Source organism: Natrix helvetica (genome assembly GCF_964273705.1).
Source record: "Natrix helvetica genome assembly, chromosome: 1".
NCBI lineage: Eukaryota > Metazoa > Chordata > Lepidosauria > Squamata > Natricidae > Natrix > Natrix helvetica.
This window is the reverse complement of record NC_138548.1, coordinates 121,768,838-121,793,260: the sequence shown is the minus strand read 5'-3', so window position 1 is coordinate 121,793,260 and position 24,423 is coordinate 121,768,838. Positions and strand designations below refer to the sequence as shown.

At 41.6% G+C, this 24,423-nt stretch overlaps 1 protein-coding gene across 5 annotated transcripts; it reads right to left on the bottom strand.

The window, feature by feature from the left end:
- Positions 1 to 790: 790 nt before the first annotated feature.
- PATL1 (PAT1 homolog 1, processing body mRNA decay factor) lies at positions 791 to 22,096 on the bottom strand. Of its 5 annotated transcripts, XM_081956831.1 has the most exons (20): positions 22,073 to 22,096; positions 19,550 to 19,653; positions 16,759 to 16,861; positions 16,249 to 16,463; positions 15,911 to 15,988; positions 13,618 to 13,812; positions 13,196 to 13,297; positions 12,211 to 12,300; positions 11,616 to 11,821; positions 11,030 to 11,119; positions 9,982 to 10,165; positions 9,552 to 9,675; positions 8,400 to 8,497; positions 8,164 to 8,223; positions 7,596 to 7,744; positions 6,764 to 6,923; positions 4,328 to 4,483; positions 3,289 to 3,380; positions 2,819 to 2,968; positions 791 to 1,894 (listed from the first exon to the last, which is right to left on the bottom strand). In XM_081956831.1, the coding sequence occupies exons 2-20, from the start codon at positions 19,571 to 19,573 to the stop codon at positions 1,873 to 1,875; spliced, it is 2,298 nt and encodes a 765-aa protein (XP_081812957.1). In that variant the 5' UTR covers positions 19,574 to 19,653; positions 22,073 to 22,096; the 3' UTR covers positions 791 to 1,872. The 5 variants fall into 5 exon arrangements, with proteins under 5 accessions (XP_081812957.1, XP_081812960.1, XP_081812959.1 ...); XM_081956834.1 differs by lacking the exon at positions 19,550 to 19,653 and having other exon boundaries at positions 22,073 to 22,091; XM_081956833.1 differs by lacking the exons at positions 19,550 to 19,653; positions 22,073 to 22,096 and adding an exon at positions 21,941 to 22,066.
- Between the last annotated feature and the right edge of the window lie 2,327 nt (positions 22,097 to 24,423).

Genomic DNA, 24,423 nt, shown 5'->3' with positions numbered 1-24,423 from the left:
TTCGGCAGCTTCCAAACCGAGTCTTCCGGCAGTGGCTGCTCTGGGCGTATGTTCTATGGTTGTGGGCCAGCTGCCGACAGAGCGTACAACCATACAGCGTATGCCCAGAGCGGCCACTGCTGGAAGACTTGGTTTGGAAGCTGCCGAAAAAGCCATGTTGGGATGGGGTGGCAGCGGAGGTGCCCTGGCTCTGCAGGGAGAGCTGGGCTAGGGTATCGTGAGGCTGGGAGGTGCGTGAGCAAGAGCGGAACAGCTGCTCGCACAACCCCTCTCTCCAGCCGTGCAGAGTGCCATTCACTGGCATTTCAAAGGCACCCAGCTGCGGGAGCCAGGCGGGGGTGAACAGGCGCTCACACGGCTTGGCGACACCCCTAGGTCAGTGAATGGCGCTGTGCCCAGCTGGAAAGGGGGTTTGACGGGTGGCTGCTCGTGAGCGTGGTCGCTTCATGGCTGTTGTGTTGCGCTCATGAGGCTGTGGCCGGCTCTTTGGGAGCCCGCTCGCAAGAGAGCAGCCGCCCGGCAACCCCAAAACAATAAACCCTCCCCTGATAATAAGGCCCAAGCCATATTTTGTGGGTAAAAAGAAAATAAGGCCCTGCCTTATTTTTGCCTAGATCAATTTAATATTTTCAGGTATATGTTGTAGGAATCCTTAATGCACATGTTAATCTTGTGTTATATTTTCCTAGCATCAGGGATATGTAATTAATCTTATCTCCCCAAACATCCTTGAGTTCGTGTAACAAGAGATGAACCAGATATACGGATAAACCACACCTATACACTCCCCACAAGTATAGATTTTTTTTATTTACAATACCCTATAAAAATGTAAATTTAGAAATTTTCATTAATCATAACCAAACCAAAAAGTAAAAGCACAATAATAATGGACCACTTGATCGTGTATACTGAAGGAGTAACAGTGGGGGCGAGGGCTCAAGGAAGGGGTGAAATGTCCTGTAGAATGTGGTTTCAAGAGGAAAATAGGGGAAGAGAATACTGTGGAGAAGCAGCCAGTTAGTAACAAGAGTTCACTGCTTAGAGGATGCCTACATGTGCAAATTGTTTTTAAAAACAGAGTAAAAATTAAAAAAAACCTCACCACATTCCAAAAAAATAAAAGACAACCCAGCAGTACTTAGCAATGTATGATACCAAAATTCAGTTAAGATTAATCTGCTCTAGAGGAATTTATTCCTGGTACCTTCTTGGTTAGTCTACGGGGAGATCTTGGCCAGCTTGAAGCAAGGTGCAGGTTAGAGACAAGCTTAGGTAGAAAATGAGTCTTGGGAAGACTAGACACGTGTGCAAAGATGATGTTGCTTCATCACAAGGTTCAGAAAGATGACTACTTTGTAGGGAATGGGCAGCACTACAATGCGGCATCTACCACAGGAAGAGCAGAAAATAGACTCAGTGGGTCAATCAAGAGGAATTCCCATCATCTAAAAACACACTCCAACGTTATTAGAGGCACGGAAACATCAGGCCTCTCCACTTCCACAATAAAACGACACCACTACCCCTTGGCTCTAGGTTCTTAGCAGTAATACAGGAAGGGTCTCTTTTCTCTATATAGTCCATCAGTAGTGTAGTGGGCAGAGGGATCTGTGTAGGGAAGAGAAGCCATTGCAAAAGTGCTAAGGAAAAGGATGGCGGAGCTTGGGTAGAATTCAATGCAACAAGGGCATGCAGAAGGAAAAGCACCACCCCAACCAAGCTCAGGGCAAGAGAGCAATCTTCTGTGCTGGGCCAGAGACATAACCCTATAAGGATTTATTTGAAGAAGGCACTGCCTCCTCTTTGCCCACTAAAAGATGCTGGAGTGACAGCAATGATGGACCAGCATGACCACACTCTTGAGGCCTTCTACCGTATTCCTTGGATCAACCTGAAATAGTAGAAGGGAATAAGAACTGTGAGGTGGGCTATAGCAATACTAGCCAGAAAGGTAACAATTCAGTCTTTTCAGTTAAACAACTTCCAAGCAAAAACTGACCATCTGATTAAACAAATTAAAAAGCAGTACAGCAGAACCCATCTTTGAAATAAAGAGAATTATTTATAAATAATGTGAATAAGATTACATGTTTCCACTGCATGACCTTACAGTCTAAAAAAAAAACCACGAGGAGATGGGCATGAATAAAGCATGGTGAATGCCAGAAATTTGCATTCCACCCTTCTACGTCTCATTTTAATAGGCTAAAAATATTTTGCAAAAAACATTTCAACCTGATTCAATGTTCTGCTCATATGATGTCTTTGACATTTAATGACATTACAATTATTTCATTCGGAATACCCATATTTCTCTTTCCCGCCTACCTATTTTCTTTTTTAAGCTTGTGCTACAGAAATACTGTGGGAGTTTTAGAAGATGACTGTATAAACACACATAACATCTCAAGCAGTGGTTCTCAACCTGTGGGTCGGGATCCCTTTGGGGGTCGAACGACCCTTTCACAGGGGTCGCTTAAGACCATCGGAAAACACATATTTTCAATGGTCTTAGGAACTTATGGTTGAGGGTCACCACAACATGAGGAACTGTATTAAAGGGGAAGGTTGAGAACCACTGATCTAAAGTGTCTTTCCTTTTTATATACTTTACTTTATTTGCTACTTTAATCACCCCATCTCTCCCTCGGGAACTCAAAGTGGCATATCTCCCATCATTTTTTCCTACAACAATCCTGTGAGGTAAGTTGCACTAAGACAGAATGATCAATGCCACCTTCTCCAAACCCTTCTTCACTAATATTCTTTATTTCTTATTTCTTCCCTTATTATATGGATAACAGGACATACTTACTGCAATTTTGTCTCTAGCACATTCAGCTTTTGTTGATCAACATAGCGAGAAAAGAGGGATAAAAGATTAGAGGGAGTAGATACTGGCTTAGCCAAGACTGCCTGAGGGATTCGAAGAAACTCCCTAATTGCCATGATCATCACTTCCGTCCTGCCAAGGACAAAGTAACAATGGTTGTGAAAACAGTGAATTTTATTTAGTGTTCGATACAGAAATTAAACTGCCAACTGTGGAATTGCCATGGAAAAGGTTCCATTAAGTAAGCTGGCTTCATAGTCTGAACAACTTTTTAAAGTCTAAATAACTGCTCCTCAACCTCAACAATCTTAAAATGTGTGCTCTAACTCCCAGAATTGGCTGGGAATGCTGGCTGGGAAATTCTTGGAAGTTTACATTTACACATCTTAAAGTTGCTAAGGTTGAAAAACACAAGTCTAAATGTATTCAACATATACTGTTTTAAGACTCACCACTGATTATCTTGTGTGAGTTCTGTGACAGAATCTGAACTCTGCAACTCTTCTCCTCGACTTAAGACCAAGTAGAGCAAAGAGAGGCCAAACTAAAGAATGGGGAAAAACAAAACAACAACAAAAAAATTACATCTCCATACTGCAAAGCAAGTCACGTATTGACACTCTCCCAAGTCCCAAAAAAGAAAGTATCCTAGCTTACTGCCTGGGAAAATGGGGGTTTGTGGCTGACCATAATCATTTTGTGACCCTGAAAGATTGCCTACTTCTGCACCAAAGCAATTCTCAATTATAGTAAAAAAAAAAAAAAGCTAGAGTGATAAAAAGCATGCAAAACAGTCAGGCATCTCAAGAATTACCTCATAATATAGGGAGGGAAAGCCATACCACCTCAAGAGCTTCATTCAACAGGTGGTACAAAAGCATTCCTATGTTAACAACTATATCCAAGCTACATTACAGACTAAGTGTCATAGATTGTCTTCCCTTCATTACTCAAAGTCATTTCTGGGAGAGGGAAAACTCTGAAATCAGCATGATTCCCTATTTCAGAGCAGCAGAAGTGAAAGAACCACATTAGCTTCTAATATAGGTAGACCATCTGAAATTATGACTGCCCCCCCAAAAGGGAACTTAGAACCCGGATTTGAGATTCCAATGATTGGGCCCAGTGCACAGTCACATGAGTGAACTTCAAGCCCTCAGCATTTATGGTCATTTGCAGCATCCCAGGGTCACATGACTTGATGATGGTATTGCTGCACATTGGTACTTACTTCTGGTTTTGTCAAAATGTGTCTATAGTGAGCAATTAGTTCACTTAATGACCATGGATTTCCTTAACAATTACTGCAAAAATGATCATACAGTTGGATTGGTCCCTTGACAGTTCCAACATATGACTGTAATAGGCAGGCTCCATTACAGTCATATGTTGAGTATTACCTATGCGTCCTGAAAAGTAGTAGCACCCTACACTGGAACCATCAGGCAGGTATGGTAAGGTACAGAGCGAAGCAAAATAAGAATTAGAAACCTTGTTCTGGAGAACTGCTGTGAGGTGGAGGTTGGCAGCTGTGGTCACTGTTGCACTGTGAGGTAGGTTCATTAGCTGTTGTAGGATGCTGGTAACAGTTCCCAATGGAAGATGATAAAGAACAAGGGAAAAGGGCCTCAAGAGGCAGGGAAGCACCTAAAGGTGGTTACGTTAAAAAAACACATGTTACTTAGACATGACACACACCTCACACAGAGATGGCCGGAACAAATCTAGAGTACCACACCAATTTCTAAATTTTTCAATCTAGTAGAAATTATGGCACATTTTTATTTGCTAAACAACAGTAAATAATTTCAGTGGAAGAAGTTACTGGAAAAGAAAAGGGGGAAGGAGAACTAAACAACCGTATTTTTCAGAGTATAAGACGCTCTGAAGGATAAGACGCACCTAGCTTTTGGGGAGGAAAACAAGGGAAAAATATCTGCCTCCCAGCAATTTGCCTCCTTGCAACAAACAGCAAACAGTACAGACAATATACACTGTCTGTAGTGTTACATTTCAGACTATACTTGTACAGATGCTGTTAAAATTGATGTGCTTTCTGGAAGTATAGTTATTCTCTGCTATTTAAAAGAAGATACAATAGCACTGGGCCTCTTCAGATCAAGCATTTATTTTAAAAAGCTTCTTCATTTTGTTAAGTTGTCTAGTTAATAATAAAGCAGTCTTTAAAAAATAAGTCTAATAATTTGAACATTCTATAGGCATTTATGGTTATTGACTTTCCTCCTTGCAGCAAACAGCCTGATTAGCACAAGAAAAAAAATCGGCCTCTGCCTCCCAGCAATTTGCCTAATGCAGTGATGGCGAACCTATGGCATGCGTGCCACAGGTGGCATACGGAGCCATTTGTCAGGACACACAAGGTGCTGCCCTGTCAGCTGGCCAGCGCGCATGCGTGCGCTGGCCAGCTGAGTTCACCCTTTTTAAAAGCCATTTTTCGCCCTCCCCAGGCTCCAGGGGCTTTATAGGTGCCTGGGAAGGGTGAAAAGAGCCTCTCCCGCACCCCCACTGAGGTCCTCCAGAAGCTCCATGAGCTTACGTGAAGCCTCCGGAGTGAAAAAACCCGGCCCTACAGGCAAACAGGAAATTAGGGAACGGACTTCCGGTTTGCTCGGAGGGTCGTTTTGACTGCTCCGGAGGCTTCAGGGGAGCCTCCTGAAGCCTTCATAACGCTCAAAACGACCCTCCGAGCAAACCGGAAGTCACTTCCGGTTTGCTCGGAGGGTCGTTTTGAGCGCTCCAGAGGCGTCAGGGAAGCCTCCTGACGGTCCCTGAAGCCTCCGGAGGGCGTCCAGGAGGGGGGGGGGAGGCTGTTTTCGCCCTCCCCAGGCTCCTATAAAGCCTCTGGAACCTGGGGAGGGTGAAAAAAGCATGTAAAAATGGGGGGGGGGGGTTGCGCCTGTAGTGCGTGCATGCGCACTGGGGGGGTCGTGCATTGCATTATGGGTGCGGCACGCCCGCACATGACCCCCCTGCGCTCCCCCCACTTATGGCACGTGAGCCAAAAAAGGTTTGCCATTGCTGGCCTAGTGGAACAAACAGCAGGTTTCATTTTCAGTTTCTCCCGATCAGCCTCTGTTTGCTGCAAGGAGGTAAATTGCTGGGTGGCAGAGGCCAAAGGGTTGGGGCCGGTGGGTGGGTGGAGCTACATTCAGTGTATAAGACGCACCCAAGTTTTCATCCTCTTAGGGAGAAAAATGGTGTGTCTACTCTGAAAAATACAGTATATAAAATATGGAATTAAATTACAGCAAGGCTATTAAGTTTTCATTCAAACCAATTCATTAATGAATCTTGCCACTTTCATGAGCAGCTATCTATTGACTAGAGTCTTTCTGGATTGAATGAACTCAAATACTCAAAAGTTTTAATACCGTATTTTACTATAAATATTCTAGGTATCTTCATTCAAATAATGAACCTTTATTTCCATATATGTATTACATAACAGAGAAACATCTGAGTAACAACAAATCTAAAATACAGATTGTTTCTTTTCCTTTCTCAAGAAAATACATTAAAGTGTACAAAGGAATTTCTGAATGCTAAAATTCAGGATTATGAATTACACAATGGTGTCCTTTAAATGTTTCAGACAAAACTTTCAATGACACCATTCTTCTGCAAACTAGATTAGCCTCAACCCTGCTGGCCTTCCACAAGACCTGGCTTTTCTCTCAGATACAGGGGTCAGAAAATGATTGAGATCATAAGTTGTGTGAATTTGCTGTCTGACTGATTATCTTCTGCGGACTTTTTTCTCATTAGTTTTGATGTGTTATTTTTGTATTCTGTTTTGATGTTTTTATTGTGCTAGCCACCCACAACTGCTTTATGTGAGGCGGGTGCCATAGCAACAACAACGTTGATGATGATAAGAATAATATTTTGTCTTCAGGTTTCATTTACCTCATCTTGAGCATCTTTCTTGATTAGAAAGGGCAAATTCCTGGCTGTTGCCATTAGTATCTCAGCTGCTTGTTCACTGGACAAGAAAGGTAGGATCCGTGCAACTAGATGTTTTCCTTTACGTATACACATAATCTGCACAAAAGGGTCATCACTAAGTCTGATGGAAGAGGATATATAACTTTCAGTTAGAAACCAAACATGTATAAATGGTCTTTATATTTTCCAAGTAAAGCAGATTTCATGATCTTGGAATAATTTTTGAATTTACAGCTTTACCACCAGCATGAAATTTATGTTTTTTTTAATCATAAATGTATGGATCTACGCAAAACCATCCTGAAATATATATCAGAATGATATGTAAAAGATTTTAGTCTGGGCTGCCTGTCTGATTTGATGTTTTTATCTGTTTCTATTTTCTTTCTAGTTTTGTACACTGCCCAGAGTCCATTGAAGCTGGGTAGCTAATAACTTCAAATAAATAAACTTTCACTGGGAGTTGTACTGGCCATATTAATGTCAAATGTCATGTTTTTGCTTGTACTATTTTAAGCTGACCTAGCAATTAAGTGATTTGAAAGGTACATTCAGCTCTCTTTTGAGAAGCAAGGGACAAACTGGGAGAAGTTGTTGCCATTGTTGTGACAGCAGCACTAAGCATAGGTCCCAAAATAATAGTAGTAAGGCATGGTGGAACGGGGAAAACAAACCCCAAAATTACTTATTTTTGTACTTTCTCATACAAGGAATCTCTACTAAACATTAGAGAGGAATTCAAAATAGCAATTTCTTTATTGAACTGTTGGCATTCTACCAGGTAGTTTCTTACCTTTCTTGATTGGGCACCTTTCCCCTCAGATTGTCAAACATGTCACAGATTTTCTGTTTTCTCTCCTCCATCAAGGCCAACCTGTCCCCCTCCAAGCTCAAAAGATAGCGCCTCTCATAGTCTTCTACATCCAAGAGGAGGCTATATGTCTAGATGCCAACATACAGATTTTAGGCATGTCATCTAACATTCCAACACTTCCAAAATTTGAAAATGGTTTTGAACCGATAAATCAAGTCCATGCTTTATTGACAGTTAAGGACAGATTTCTGATTTAAACAGGCAAACATCTGGCTTGGTAAACTAGTCTATTTGTTTAAGCTCATTTCACTTATTTAGAAACAGCATTATAAGAACAAAGTTAATGCAATAATTATGGTTAATTTTGGTTAAGCTACTGGAAGGATGCCCTTCAAGGAGACTATTGTTGAAATCGTAGCTTATTTCAAGTCAGTACTCCTCTTGTTTTGTACTATGGAACTGATTTCAATTAATCTGCTATTACCAGCAGGGTTATCAGTAATTATTTTTAATCTGAAGATGGATGAGGAATTAATGCCAGACTCACTTTTTCAATAGTGAAGAGAGTCTGGCGCCTTTTATCTCGAACCTGCTTCTCTTTAGTTTCCTAAGGAAGAGGAAGAAATTACAGCTGGATGGACATATATTATTCAGAAAATTTCTCTCCCACAACCTGAGAAGAAAATTCAAAAATTTCCCTCTCATATTTGAAAGGAAAAAGAGGAAATAGTAAGACCAAAGACCCAGTCAAAAACAAAAGTAATTATCACAAGAGGAACTTACATCTTCCTCTCCTCTTAAAGTCACAATAGCATCTATCATTTTGCGGGGGTTGTTCACACTGGATACGGTCAGCTTCCCTAGTGAGCCCTCAAACTGCACTGCAAGAACAGAAGAGAAACAAGGCAGATGAGTCTGATGAGTCAAAACTGCTTGTCTGAAACCCTGTGATCTTCACATACTCTTTGGATGTGCTAGTCCAGTGATGGCTAACCTTTTTGTCGTCGCATGCCAAAATGCAAAGCACGCGTGACCCCACCCATGTCCCGCCCCCTGCCCTCACAACCCCCATGCATGCATGTGCAACCCCCAGCGCGCGCGTGACCCCCCCCCCCCGTGATCCCCCCACCCTCCATTTTTTGCTTCCAGGTTGGTGCAGGTGGCTTTCCAGGCCCAAAACAGGGCGTGGGGGCGCTGCAGGTGCCCACCCCCGCACATGCGCATCCCCCGCATCTGCCCCACCCCCATGCATACGCAGCAGAGATGCAAAGACTAGCTGGCTGGCACAAGGCGCACATGTAGGCGCGGTGGAGCTGGGCCGGGGCAATGGCTGGCGTGCCATAGGTTCTAGTCTTTCTGCAAGTTAGATAATAAAGCCAAGCATGGACAAGATGGCTCTGTTTTGACTTCCCTAAGAGCTCACATCTGTCTACCCCTACAAAACGTTTCTATTCCTTGGTGTGCATATGGTTGCTTTCCTTTACGTCAGGGGTGTCCAAACTTGGCAACTTTAAGATTTGTGGACTTCAACTCCCAGAATTCCCCAGTCAGCAGAGCTGGCTGGGGAATTCTGGGAGTTGAAGTCCACAAGTCTTAAAGTTGCCAAGTTTGGACACCCCTGCTTTACGTCCTCTACAGCATTATGCTAAATCTATTGCAGTAGAATTGTAAAACTGCTGTACATGGGAGTAAAATTAAACATCACATGTGTGCATGAGGGGACGAATATTTTTCCAGAAAATAGGAAGCAAGGAAAATACTAAGATGCACATCTTTCCAACGGATGAATTTTCTAGTTGCAGATTCTTTAAAAAAAAATTAATTACCTTAGTTATGGTATCTCAATCCCCCTCCATTCCATTCATGCACTTCTACATTTTATCTCCCATGTACTGCATGTATAGACCAGCCTCTTCCTACACAACAGGAACTTACCTGGTTTATAGGCATGCTCTAGTTTCGCCACTTGTGGGGTGATTAGCTTTGTACGCTCTTTTTTGGGACCGTCGCCATGCATCTCCTCAGCTGCAGACAATTTTTCTAGTTTCTGAAAATAGTTCTAAAGCATCAAAAAGTTGGTTAGAAGCCAGCTTGAGCACCAGGGGCTTGACATATTTTAGAACAAAAGAAGAATCCACTATCCCACCCGAACAATAAAGATAGAGAGTAACTTTGTATAAATGACCTGCAAAGAGAAGAGGAATAAAAGCAGAATGTGGTAATTCCCTTCCACCCACCCTGCATTGTTTTGTCACTTCTTTCTCTATCCAAGCCCCCTTCAGATGCTACTGCCTGCATCTTCCATGAAGCATAACCAGGGACTACAGAATGAACAGTCGCTGGTTCAAATATGTGGAATACCAACCTGATAGTAGAAGTCATCCAAATAGGGATCAGTGCTTTGCAGTTGCATCATTTGGATCTTGGATACCCAATCTTTCTCCCGTTGCAGCATAAGATTAGCATAAGGGTCCTTCCTGATCTGCTCTTGGTGGTTATTTCGGTGGTTCCCTCTGTCCCCTGCTGACCCATTTAGATTCCTGTGTTGACTGAAAGAAATGCAACGTAATCTGGCAAAATACAATTAACAGCTGTATTCTGTGTCTTTTGAAGAAAACACTTTGGAACAATGGCCTGAGACTTATAAAGCACAAGTCAATCCTAAGCAGAGCAGCCCCTTTTAAGCAAATTTCTACAGCTGTCATGAAAGACAGCTCCACATCAGTATAACGTTATCATGTAATTTCAATGAATAACTTATGTTTTGATAGGGCAAACTATCAAAAGGCTGACTACTACTTTCAGTGAATAGGGCAATGAAGAAACAGCAGATAGGGGGACAGGTATCCAGTGCAGATATTTTCTCAAGAATGCATGAAAAGCCTTGTTGAAAAGAGCTAATCATCTGTCAAGTCCAAAGGTTCACTGCTTGCTCTATAGAAATGCAGAAGAGGAATACACTTCCCTGTCTGTTCTTCTTGTCTAGTCAGCAGATGCTTTGCTTATGGAAATTCTATTTTAGCCATTATGGTTAATAACTAACAAAAGTCTACAGATTGTTCTAATACAGTACTCTAAGCCTCTGGATGTTCTCTCTCCCTGCGATGTAGTTTTGAAATTTTTCATAGAGCTTTAAAAAAGATTATTCATTTCCCCATAGTTGCTTCTGCCCTCTCTACCTCTAAAGATAGCGTCTTCCAATTCTTTTATCCAGCCCATTCCCATTCCTGGAATTCTTGATTTATATGTTTGTAAGCAGAATCATGTTACTGCGCAAGTCGCTTGGGACAAACCCCCAAAATGGGTTATCTTGATGCAAAGCACATGGAGCTCTGACCTCACCCTTTGCACTCTGAAAGCAATTAGACTCCCCTTTATCTTCATGAAAGCAAAGAAGCGTATTGGATACTCACTTCCTGTTCTGCTGCTGTCTCTGGTGCAAGAGTCGTCGATGTTGGGGATGAAGGTGAGTTGTATCCGGCCTGAACATCTGTGGCCGAGGCCTGGAAAATAAAAGATCCTTCTCAGAAAGGGCCATGGAGTGTTCACAAACACAACTCAGTTGTGCCGAAATGGACAAATTAACTAAAGAAATCCAGGGAAAAGAAGAATCAGAATTCTATCAGATATGGGATAAATGGTATAGGTGGATGGAGGAAAGAAATAGGAATCCTAGGCAATAAACAAACAGAATGTGGTAGCTCTCATAGATGGCTGTTGGTGTTAAAATGTTTATCCACTGAATAATATAAATACGAATGTCTCTTGATAAAAGTACTCTCAGAACAAATGTAGCTAAAGGAGAATGTGGGTATCGTTTTTGATTTAAAATGCACAATTTAATGTGAATGAAGTATAAAGAATGATTGTAGTAATGCACGGAATTCAAATGTAACCAATTGACATGCTAGCTGGCAGTTGTATTGAAGAGTGTTTTGTGTGTGTGTTATTTGTCTAATTAAAACAATAATAATAAAAAAAAGGGCGGTGGAAGGTTACCGTAAATTCTGCAGGTGAGCTCCAGGACACGGGGAGTGGTGTTGTGATGGTGGCGTAGCTGGTGCCCCAAAAAAGGCACGAAAGCCACCGGCTGGAGGCATCATCTGTCCTACTCGGCCCTGGAGCAGTTTTGGATTCATGGGTGCAAGAGGGCTGCCAACAAGGCCAGAGACCCGTGCAAACTGGCTGGGAGACATCCTCCCTGCCTACAGAGAGGGAGAGGGAAAGCAGAAGCATCAGACCTTCAATCACCCATACAGGCTTGTTTATAGCACCGCTGTTCCTGAATGCATGAATCAGGAAGTGATAGAGACACAAGCGGCAAATACAAAGAGGAAGAACTTTGCAGAAGTGAAGGTCCCAGCAGGATGAAGGGGCCCATAGCTCTTTTCAGGAAAAAAGTTGCATGTACGAAAGGAAGAGAAACAAAGGACAAAAAAGAAACAGGGCCAAGATACACAATGAATCTGATTTAATTTAAACATACAATTAGCAAATTTCATGCATCTTTGGGATTTTAGGGTTTGCTCCTCATGCAGAAAATGCTGCACCCGTTAATAATGGAAATGAGAAGGAGTAGTATGCTGTTGCTTACCTGTGCTCCTCCTAGTAGCTGTGCTCTCTGGAGGTGGGTAAGAACAGGAGTAACATTAGGAGGGAACGGATGGCCTAAGAGGGAGTTGTTCTGGTAAAAGAAATGGAATACTTGAATTCTTAAGGTAACATTTAGTTTGCTTCTATATACATTCAGAAGGACAAAGGAAAATGCAAAACTATAAATGCTTGAACGATCATAGAGAAGGAGAAATACCACTTATTCATTTGTACATAAAGTATCCAGAATAATTATGTTAAAATACCGAAATAATTTGGACAGCACCAAAATAAAAATGTAATTAATTTTTTAAAAATATCTTGTATAGTAACTATTTCTATCATACAGACAGGATAAAGAAAGAGGAAAGTGAAAAAGGGAGGCTAAGTCATTCAATATAAAAGGCAATATTTTTAAACAACAGAATGCCATACTTTATTGAATGGCCGGTAAGATCTGTAGATCACAACCCCCTGAAGGGCTAAGTATGGTTTACAGCCACTAGCACGGAGTTAATGCTGAAACCAACAGTTTCATTGTGAGAGACCTGAAAGTCTTTATAAATTGTACAAAAATAAAAGGACATGACTATTTTTCCATATTCCTTAATTGCAAAATGAAAAGCTAAAGTCATATGTCCATCTTCCCAAAACTAATAGCTTTCAGAAGTGTTAGGATTACATTAATTCCCCAAAGTCCCACTCTTCTTGAAGCCCCCATGTTATGGAAGTCAGAAATGTAGGGAGATTGCTCTGGGAGTTTCCTTTCATTGACATGGTCTCTGCTGTCCATAGAGAATTAAATTTGCTCAAGATCAGAAATTATTATTTCAAAAGAGGGCAGGCCGATAATAGAATTTAAGAATACATTTATGACAAAGCACCTTCAGGAACATTGGAAGGATCAAGTGATCCAGGAGGAAAGGGGAAGCAAGACTCATTATCAAAGGCCAACTCAACATACAAAACAAATGAGGCAAGACTACCGTTACACTGCAGAGCTGGTTTGGAGACATCCTCTCACTGAAGGGACTTGGATAACGCTGCTGAATTGGGACTCTGATATGGACAGGCTTCGGACATAGGATCTGTTGAACAGAAAGGAGAAGAAAGTAGAGTAAGCATCCATGGCAAGTTGTTTAAGGCTCAACCACCAATTGCTTCTGCCAGTTCCAAGTTTCCCAGATACCAAGCCACTTTCACAATGGAAATACAACTGGAAGGTTCAAGTTGACATTGACATTGTATCAATTTGACAGTTGGCCAAAAAGAAATACGTTTTCTACTGAAGGTGAGCTAGCATTCAGGGGATGCTATTGCTTATTACATTGCATTCTACTTTATTTTGTTCCTTTAAGCATCCTCTACCCTAGTCCACACACCTTTATTGTAGAAGGGCAAACAATACCTGTTGGTTGAAGTTGGGCACGGTGGGCTGTTTGGGAGGCGTCCCAATAGGAACAGCCCTAACAGGAGGACTGCCAATAACTGGGGAGCATGACCGTCTGGGTAGAGCTCGCTCTGAGACATCTTGCTCCTCTTCCCGGGACTGCGAAGGCCTCTGTGGTTGGGCATATTCCAGCACAGATACGGAGGGCACTTCCTGAAGAGGAGACAATCACATCTGGCATTCCCTTTAAATATTGCTTAATCAATATCTTTCTCAAGTAGCAGATAGACTGGTGGCTATCAAACAGTAAACAGAAATATTTTTTGTGGCAAGCAAGAACTAGCAGTGGAGGAGAAACATTCTTGTTAAATAAACATAGTACGTGTAGTTTTAGATACTAGATCAGGGGTGTCCAAACTTGGGAACTTTAAGACTTGTGGACTTCAACTCCCAGAATTCCCCAGCCAGCATGGGCGTTGAAGTCCACAAGTCTTAAAGTTCCCAAGTTTGGACACCCCTGTACTAGATAGTGAGAAACATGGGATCCCTTTTCATCTGTGCCAACAGTTCTTTAGAGAAAGGGAGAGGGGGAGAAAGAGAGAAGAGGGGGGGGGGAGGGAGGGAATGATAAATTCTAATTTAGAAGAATGAACCAGTAAGCAGGAGCAGAAAGGCTGGCCTGTACTGACAAGCAGTCGCTCTACCTTCTTCCTTCTCAATGCATTAGATCTCACTCCCATAATTCTCTGTCAGCTAACCGAATGGGGACCAAGCTGGGAAAGGATGGGACAAACTATCCAGCGTGAAATTGATTTAATCCTCATTTAAAGAGTCATTCAATTTCTGATAGCTAATTTTGTCTAATCTAAAAATTCTACATTTTAAAATAGGTAGTCCTTGACTTAAGCCTACTATTTTAGTTTTAGGTAGTGACGTTTGTTAAGTGGCCATACCACGTGACCACAACTGGTTTCACAACCTTTTTGGTAGTGGTTGCCCAATTAGCCTAGCAGAAGTAGTCCTCGACTTACTACCACAATTGAGCCCAACATTTCTGTTGCTAAGCAAGACAGCTGATCAGTGAGTTTTGCCCTAATTTATACCCTTTCTGGCCACAACTGTTAAGTGAATCACTGCAGTTGTTAAGTTAGTAACACAGTCATTAAGTAAATTTGGCTTCCCCACTGACTGTCCTTGTTGGAGGTCACAGAAGACGATCACATGACCCTGGGACATTGCAACCCTCATAAACCTATGCCAGTTGCAAAGCAGCTGAATGTAACTTTGAACAATCACTAAACGAAGGCCTGTAAGTCAAGGAATGGTGATTTCAGGGAGGGGGAGGAAATCATAAATTGTGGTCACTTGACTGTGGGATGCTGCAAACGGTTGCAAATGGGGCTGGCTGCCAAGTGCCCAAATGTGGTCACATGAGCACGGCAGAAGGGGATGCAGATGTTGGAACTTCAAATCCACGTTGTAAATCCTTTTTTTTCAAGGCCTGTCGCACCTTCTAACGGTCACGAAGTGACCAGCCGTATGTGGACAACTATCCGTAATTTATTTTTGCAGAAAATTTTAGATAATCTATTAAAATGCTTTAATTCAAGTCTGATTAAGCACAAACATCAAAGGTGCCAAAACATTGAGCAAGAGTTGCACTCCAAAGTCTCTAGCTGCTCCACCTGGACTATCAATAGATGAAACAGAGAGATAAGATATGGTGTGTTGTTAATGATTTTTAGGGCACTTTGTTCCTTTTGCAAAACTTCAGTAACAGAGATTTCTTTCTATCCTTTGGCCATCCCCTGTTATGATAGCAACCTTTTTGGTTAAAAACAGATCCTTTATCAGCTACACGGCTCCTACATAGCTCCTTGAACATTATGTAATGGAAAGAATAGGGAAAGACAGACACCTGACAGGAAAAACTAATATCCTTGATGATACAATACAATACAATACAATAGCAGAGTTGGGAGGGACCTTGGAGGTCTTCTAGTCCAACCCCCTGCCTAGGCAGGAAACCCTATACCGTTTCAGACAAATGGCTATCCAGCATCTTCTTAAAGACTTCCAGTGTTGGGGCATTCACAACTTCTGGAGGCAAGCTGTTCCACTGATTAATTGTTCTAACTGTCAGGAAGTTTCTCCTCAGTTCTAAGTTGCTTCTCTCCTTGATTAGTTTCCACCCATTGCTTCTTGTTCTACCCTCAGGTGCTTTGGAGAATAGTTTGACTCCCTCTTCTTTGTGGCAACCCCTGAGATATTGGAACAATGATTAAGAAACACAATAAAAAGAGCACTGAACCTGAGTGAGGAGTGGCCCTCTAATGCGCCTCAAAACTGAGGGTCCATCCCAGATGCTTGAATTGAGGCCACCTGGCTGCTGGGAAGAAGGGAACAATATATTAGGGAAAGGCTTTACTGGTACTATGTGAATCAGTAAACATTAGATCAGTGTTTCTCAAACTTGGCGACTTTAAGTCCTGTGGACTTCAACTCCCAGAATCCCCCAGCCAGCATAGCTGGCTGGGGAATTCTGGGAGTTGAAGTCCACAGGACTTAAAGTCGCCAAGTTTGAGAAACACTGCATTAGATCATATTTCCCCCCCCCCCCCCCATTCATTTTCATCACTCGCTACATACCTGTATCAGAGGCCGAGTCTGCACAGCCTGCATAATGGCTGGATCTTCCAATTCATTATCAATCACCATTTTGCTAAGCCTCTCTGCCAGGTTTTCCTCATGATCACCCAACAGGTCCATCTCATCCGTAACTCTGTGATCCACCTGCTCTGTTGAGGAAGCAGGCTTTTCTTCCAGTTCAGCCAATCTTTCGTGCGCTTCCTGCCAGTCGTCGTCTACAAGGCAATGACACAAACAGCATTTCCCTCACGTTTCTCCCATGCAGTATTCCCTCACTCCTCATGTTATGCCTTTATCTCCCAGGCAGAAGATCATCTCCTTGGAATAGAGAGGGGTTTCCCCAGAACCTCTACATTCAGCAGTGAACATAGAACAAATTTAAAAGTTACTTCATGGAGAAGACATGAGACTGATTGCCTTAATTATGATATTACATGTATGGGCAGAAGGTATTAGAGAACCTCAGTCATATAAATAGAAAGTCGGGTTATATTAACTACACGAACTCACCAATTGCGCCAGCTCCAAATGTGTCATCGTTGAATTGATCGATATCCTCATCTTCCTCAGTCAAATTATGAAAGTCTTCATCTAAAGGGCAGTCCTCGAGGGACTTAAAGTAAAAGAAAATCTTAGCGATTCTAGCCCACTTCTACAGTAATCCAAAAATATTATTCTAGAAGAAAGTCTTGAAATCTGCTTTCCCCCAAAACAAAACTAGAACCCCAATATCTATAATTTCACAAGTTGAGAATTTATCTCTGCACTTCCAAAGAACATGCGGCTATCACCGGATAATTTATAATCAAAGAATAACTAGGAATGAACCTAGTGGAAAAAAACATCTAAATCCATACTGCCTTTACCTCCACAACTGGCGGCTACTTCCAGGCAGCCTTTTCCAACCTGGTACTTTCCATGTGTTCAGCTATAGCTCCATCAACCCCAGCCAGCATAACAAACCTTACAGGATTGAGATTGTAGGATCTGTTATTGGGGAAGGCTGCCTTATTTTGCAGATTAGGAAGAAATGGCATTTCACAAGAGGTGAATGATTTGGAGTTCCTTGGTAAAATATTTTGCCAAGATACTGATTCACATACCATATTAGGTCAAAACAGGACACATTAAGGCATTGCATGACATATGAGCACTATCACTGTTTTATCCCTTTTAATACAGAACTGCAACTTTACTAAGTATATTTCACTCTTTCCTATGCTATAATGTTGCATCATCAATTCCTAATATGCATACAGAAATAAAATCTTGGTGAGTACCATGAAGTTAGCATGTGTGTATATGTGTTTCTGCATATGTATATATGCATGGAGCACATCTTCTAGAACAATAATGGCAAATACTGCGCAGAGAAACTTCATAGCTTTTCCTGCTTGGAAAATAATTTGGTCTTATATCACAATTTAGAAGAGTATATGACAGGGTAGCTGAACTACATCTCCCAGCAAAGTCAATGCTCAGATATATTGGGAGCTACATTACAAGTTAATCCAACAAAGCTAAAATCAAAGAAACCATATTATGGCTTGGCTTGGCATGATGCATGAACCCAGATACTGCATTATAACACAAGCCTCTTCCTTCTGATGTTAAAAATCTCTTACACTTATGTATGGCATCATGAGTCAGAAACTCATGATGCTATACATAGAGTTCCTTTCTCCAATTTCTGACACAACACCCCTGTAGGATAAATTGGGCTGAAGAACAGTGATTGGCCCAAACTCATGCTGCGACTTTCCATGACTGAGCAAGAACCTGAATATGAGTTTCTCTGGCCCAAGAGAAACTACCATTGAACATTAAATTCATATATCATACTAAGTAACAAACTGGATTCACATATTTTACTAGCCACAATGTTGTTTGTTTGGGTTTGAATTAACATCGCGTATGACCCAAAACAATTATGGTTTACTATTCATAATATATATTTCAGCACAATGCATCAATGAAACTAATTCTGAATGACTAACTTGATGGTTGGATACCACCTGTTCCAAAACACTTTGTTCTCCCCAGCAGAATCATTCTATATAAAAGTAATAGATTTAATAGAGTAGTAAATTTAATATCTTTATGCTTCCCCTTCCTTTTAGCACGGCACATCTGTTTCATGCAATGAATGATTGCAATCATGACCCAATTCAAGATATATTTAGATTAAATATATATTTCAGTTTCAAATCATAACAATCTTCTTCTCCCAACAGAAAATGAAAATGAATAATTTATCGATAGTGCATACAAATTTAAATTATGACAAGGAACAAATCATGAAAGAAGCAATTACCTCATATGTACTTTATGTTCTCAACTCAATTAACTGGCCTATTAAATCCTAAACTATTATATCTTGAAGGAGTTAAGTATAGCTTAAATGCACATGTTCACATACAACAAACAGTTCTTCTTTTGCTTTTATCCTGGGTACCAGAATCAGCCTATGATTGCAGGATAGAGCACAATAATGAAATTAAGTGTGCGCGCGCATGTGTGTGTAGTACTATAAAAGCATTTATGTAAAGTCTGCTTTAAAAGCAGAATAAAGTTAATCTGCAAAAGCTTGTCTTTCTTCAAATAAAAGTAGTTATTTATCACATTGCCAATATTGATTATTTATTCTGCAAGTTTTCCTTACATTATCTATAAAAACTTGTCTAGATCTTTGGACTTAAATGTAACCCACTGCTTTATTTCTCATATGTATATAATATATATATAAAAGTAATGTTCTATTGCAGAAAAGCTAGGGAGGAGAAGGAAGTAATGATGGAATGGGGAAAAGAATGCAATTTTCATTTTCTTACTTAAAGGGATCCGTTTTTATTAATGCCACCAGTCTAGAGTACCTTCAACTACTCCTTATAGGAACTATTTCTTCAACTACACAGAGATAGATAAAAGAGTGAAAGTGTAAAAACAAGAGTGTGATTACACACATTCATCTCCTTGTTTTTACAGTCATTGTTACAAGTACAAAATGCTTAATGGAATTTTAAGCATAATTGTAAGTTAAGAGATCATGAGTTCATGTTCTTAGACTGATCTGGGAAAATTGTACCTGAACCACCTAAAAGCTTGAGCCACTTTAGAAATTCTAGAAATATAGATTAAGCATAATGTGATTTACTATGATTTAGTGAGTTATATGAACCCAGACATACATTTAGAGTGAACAGCCTGAAGCCAGGGTCACATATGGGCACCTCCACACTAAGTTGCCAAAAACTACTCATCTCTCATAATTTTAAAATAGTAAGCAAACAATAAACTGTACCCATGTTTCCAAAACTAGTGGCATAGCACTTTGGGGTACCACAGGACACTTTGAATTTTTGTAACATACATTTCCAAAGCTGGATTTTTGGATAGTCTTTTGGCCTGGGGGTGAAAAAAATTAGAGATTCTAAGAGTGCGTAAATAAGAAAGTTTTGAATTTTCTAAAGCATAGGATAAACTTTTCATAGGTACACACACACACAGCCATGGGGGAAAGCCATCCTTTCCAAATGTATAGGTAACAATGAAAATGCAGAATCTACTGTGATTGCTGTCTCTCACAAATGTTATCTTTTCCATCTTATAGTTTAGTATGGGCCCCCCAACCTTTTGGGTACCAGGGACCGGTTCCGTGGAGAGAGGTTTTTCCACAGATCAGAGGGGGTGTGGTTGCATATGCTGCCTGCATGCCACAGACTGGGCTTCACTTGTTTGTGAGAATGGGTTTCTGGCATGCCGCAAACTGGTGCTGGTTCACAGACCAGGGGTGAGGATTCCTGGTTAAGTACATTGTGCTAAACAGCCTTCTGTTCTGTTGAACAGAAGATCTTCAAACATGAGTTAGTATATGATCCCAGGCATAGAGTTGGTTATGGGGAAGACTAAAGTTGAAGTAAAATGGCGATTGTGTTACATGGAGCTTAGCTCATTAAATTGCCCAGAGAAAGCAGCATCATATAATACTTTTGTATCTTTAACAGTCATGTTTAACCCACCAAACAAAATTCTAGCATCCAAGCTCTCTCTTAAAATTAATCTAGCATGCCTATGCCCTTTAGTATGTGGATTACAACTCCTAGTCTTTTCAGCTAGTATTGGTGATGCTGACTAGGAACTATGATGGCTATAGGATCATGTGGAGGTCATCAGGTTGGAAAAGCTTACTGCACTTATATTTTCCTGCAGGTCTGAATCTTAAAACAGCATTAAGTTAAATGCTCAGAATAAGAGGAACCTATTCTATTGTCTCAAAATCCTGACCTCCACAGGCAACATCCAAATGAAAACTGAGATCAAAACAATAATGGAATTATCAACTAATGTCTATTTCTTCTTTAAAAAGTTCCATTTTCATACTCATCTCTGCAGACAAAAGATTACTAACTTGATGCTTGGATGCCACCTGTTCCAAAATACTTTGTTCTCCCCAGCAGAATCATTCTATATAAAATTGTAAATTTAATATCTTTATGCTTCCCCTTCCTTTTTAGCACGGCACATCTGTTTCATGCAGTGAATGATTGCAATCATGACCCAATTCAAGATATATTTAGATTAAAAATATATTTCAGTTTCAAATCATAACAATCTTCTCCTCCCAACAGAAAATGAATAATTTATCCATTATAAACCGCATTAAGTTAAATGCTCAGAATAAGAGGAACCTATTCTATTGTCTCAAAATCCTGACCTCCACAGGCAACATCCAAATGAAAACTGAGATCAAAACAATAAAGGAATTATCAACTAATGTCTATTTCTTCTTTAAAAAGTTCCATTTTCATACTCATCTCTGCAGACAAAAGATTACTTCCACACCACTGTAAAAAGCATCATCCTTAAGCAACATTTATAATTTTGATTACTGAACTTTCCAAGGAACCGGCTAGTTGCATACCTTCCTTTATAAGAGTTACTCTTTACCTCCAAATTTCCCATCCCTAGATTTGTCTCCCGCAAACTAAAACCGCCTCCTGTTCCCTTGCCTTCCAATCCTGAAGTACCATGTCACCGAGACATTCATTTACGTGGATTACATCTAGCTAGGTTTCCCTTTCAGCAATTTTCTTCCCTGCAAAAAGGGATATAACTCTGATTCACGCCGGGGGTCTCTAATTCAGCTCCACGTGTTTTCAAAGATACCAGCCCCTGGAGAATACAAGGAAAAAGGGGCGATCCTTAAAAGGCCCTGGGCAGCCAAAGAAGCTCCGGCAAAGCTCGAAATAAATTATTATTATTATTATTATTATTTTGGTGCGGCAAAGCGGCTGCCGAGAGTCGGAGGAAGAGGCCAGCCTTCTTCCGCAAAGCATGGGCCGCCCTACAAGTCATCTCTGCCTTTGCCGCCTTGCGATGAGACCGGAACTTGGATGAAGCAAAGAAAAGACCAAGAGGAGCTCGATCTTCTCCCCCCCCCTCACTCCCCCCCCCGATTTCTGCTCCGCTTGGCCAGGCCGGGCTAAATCCCCCCCCCCCAGGCGAGCAGAGAGGGGGGGGGGACCTCCCGCTGGTAGATGGAGCCTCTGCTCCGCAAATGCCGGGGAGCTCCCGCGGCGGGTCAAAGGTCACCGCAAGGGTGGTCCCTGGCCGCCTCCCCTTCCCGACGGAGGAGGCCCCGCCTGCGCGGGAGACCGGCAGCCCCCGCCGCGCGCTGCCGTCACCTTCTCACCTGGTAGCGGAACATGGTTGGCGGGGCGCGGGGGTCTCCCCCTCCCCCGCTGCCCGGGAGGCTCCGCGCGGACCCTGCTCTACCCCGGGAACCCCGCCCCCCTGGTACGTGCTCCGCGTCTTGACGTATCACCTAAAGTCCACCACACAGATTTCCTCTTGCGTAGATGGATTCGGCGCGCATGCGTGCTGGTGGACGCCGTTCCACCCGCTCCCGCTATTGAAAAAGAAAATGTGCCCCCCCCCCCGCCGTCTCCTCCGGCACCTCGTCAGGGGGAGTGCCGCCTTAAAGGGCCAGGCGATGGTTTCTCTACCGGAAACGCGCTTTGCCCGGCTATATATGGAAAGCCTCCGAATCAATTGCTGCTGCTGCGGATCATACTGTATCATATGCATTGAAGTTTCTTTAGGGCTGTTTTCAAAATGTAGAATGTGATTTGACCTGGCTGTAAGACCTGTTGGGAAGAACATAAAACAGCGAGGTCTTTTTCTGGGCTTCTGCGGCTTCCTTCCGCAGTAACTGGCACACAGTCTATCCCAACACCCACCCCGCTTTTGATTTAAGATATTCCCAACCAGTAATATGAGAATCTCAAAAGTGTGCTCAAAATCGGATCCGAATCGCTGCCCGGCCATAAGTAATGTCATAGAAACAGAAAAGAAGAAAACACCTTTTTTTTTAAAAACCATTCTTCCTCTCACTTGGGTGAGACTGTCATACATCTTGCTAATTCCCCCCTGATATCTTTCTTTTTTTCTTCTTCTTTCACTGTGCTGAATGGACTTGTAAAAACAACCAGAAAGGCCCACTGGTCCAGCTGTTTTCCAACATGGGAAGGCATCCCAGTTAGCCCAGGGCAAATAGTCGGGGAGGGCAATGACCATTGAAGGGAGAGGAGGATGAGGATGTGTACAATAGGTTTAGTTTATTGATTAGCTCATAGGCCATATCAAAATACAGAGTTTGTGGACAATAGGTATAAAAGGAAGTACAGCAGGCGGACTAGACAACATGACCTAAGCCAGTGCAAGCCAAAAACCACAACTTTTGATGTGTGTAGCAGAAAAAAGATGGATCAAGGTTGTCTTTCCAATGGGCTAGGATGAATAGAGGTCAGTGAGTGTTTCTGCCTTCCAGAAATGATTCGTAGTCAGTGTTCTCACTGGAGCAACCATGCAGATCAGCCCTAAGTATGGTGCCTAGTCAATCTTTTATCTTACTAAGTTGAGTTATATGAAAGCCTCATTGATGAAAGTCAGGATGGGTGGTATAGAAATCAGTCTCTACTCTCACATTTATTGATGATCATAGCATATGGAAAACTGCAATTTGCTTCGGAAAAGGAGCCAGTGATCAAATAAAACCACAATTAAATGAATGAAAAGAAATATGTATATGATGCATGACTGAAATTAAATTAAGGAAAAATGCAATGTATTTAAATGAAAGTGGTTTGATCTTGTGGAATGGAATTAATTTGACGAATAGTTATAATGATAAATATACTTCCTTTTTAAAAATGTATGGTTATATATATTGATTAGGAATGGTGTCATCCAGGTTGTAGTGGATGCATATGGGAGTAGAAATACATAGTGATAATTGTATGTTATGGCCCAATGAATGTTGATAATGGAAAAATTAAATATAAATTTGGGGAGAAAATAACTGCACCCAGCTACCATTTAGCCATGCTGACTTACAAATATTAAAATTGCAGCCAGGATTTGAGGGTACCAAGACAGGGAAGCCTGATATAAAGTTAATAATGTGATATATTATTTAAACAAATATTTAAAATTTTGCCAGTCCCTGTTCCTCTGTATCTAAGAGAGAAGTTACTGATAAACATCAAGTAAATAATATAACAGTATTAAAACTTATATGAATATAGAGATAAATATAGAGAAAGTGGAAGAAAAGAAAAAAGCAGCAGCAGACATTAGTAAATTACTGTTCATAAGAAAAAGAAATAATTATAATTTGATAATTTGTTCACTATGTTATAAATCTAATTTTATACATTCAAAAGAAAATATTGTTTGAATACTTATATTAGCCTTAAATTGTTATTGGTGTTTTGTACACACCAGTGGTGGGTTCTGGATCCCAGTGAAATCGGTACAGGGCAACGGGGCTGGGCATCCACCACATGAACGCATGCAGCACGCGCATGCATACTTACCGCCTGCGACGCTCTGCGACGCCTTCGTGACACTCCAGCTGCTTGGCGGAGCATCGCGCAGGCGCCCTATGCTCTGTGCATAGCCTGGAAGCCCTGAACAGCTCAAATACAGGTAAGGAGCGTGGGCAGGTGGGTGGGTGGGCCCTCGGGAGCACCGTACCAGAACGGTACCTGGTGCACCCAGCAGGCACCGGTACACCCGTACCGGGGCGTACCGGTCACATCCCACCACTGATACACACACACATACACACACACACACACTTACCCACCCACCCATTTATCTGTCTGTCTGTCT

Excerpts from the sequence above, each read along its gene's own strand:
- PATL1 (XM_081956831.1), bottom strand. The coding sequence starts at position 19,573 with ATGCCACTAGTTTTGGAAACATGG. Across the intron at positions 16,862-19,549 it reads CACTAGTTTTGGAAACATGG|TCCCTCGAGGACTGCCCTTT; the intron begins GTACAGTTTATT and ends TTTTACTTTAAG. Across the intron at positions 7,745-8,163 it reads CTCTCTTCACTATTGAAAAA|ACATATAGCCTCCTCTTGGA; the intron begins GTGAGTCTGGCA and ends GTTGGCATCTAG.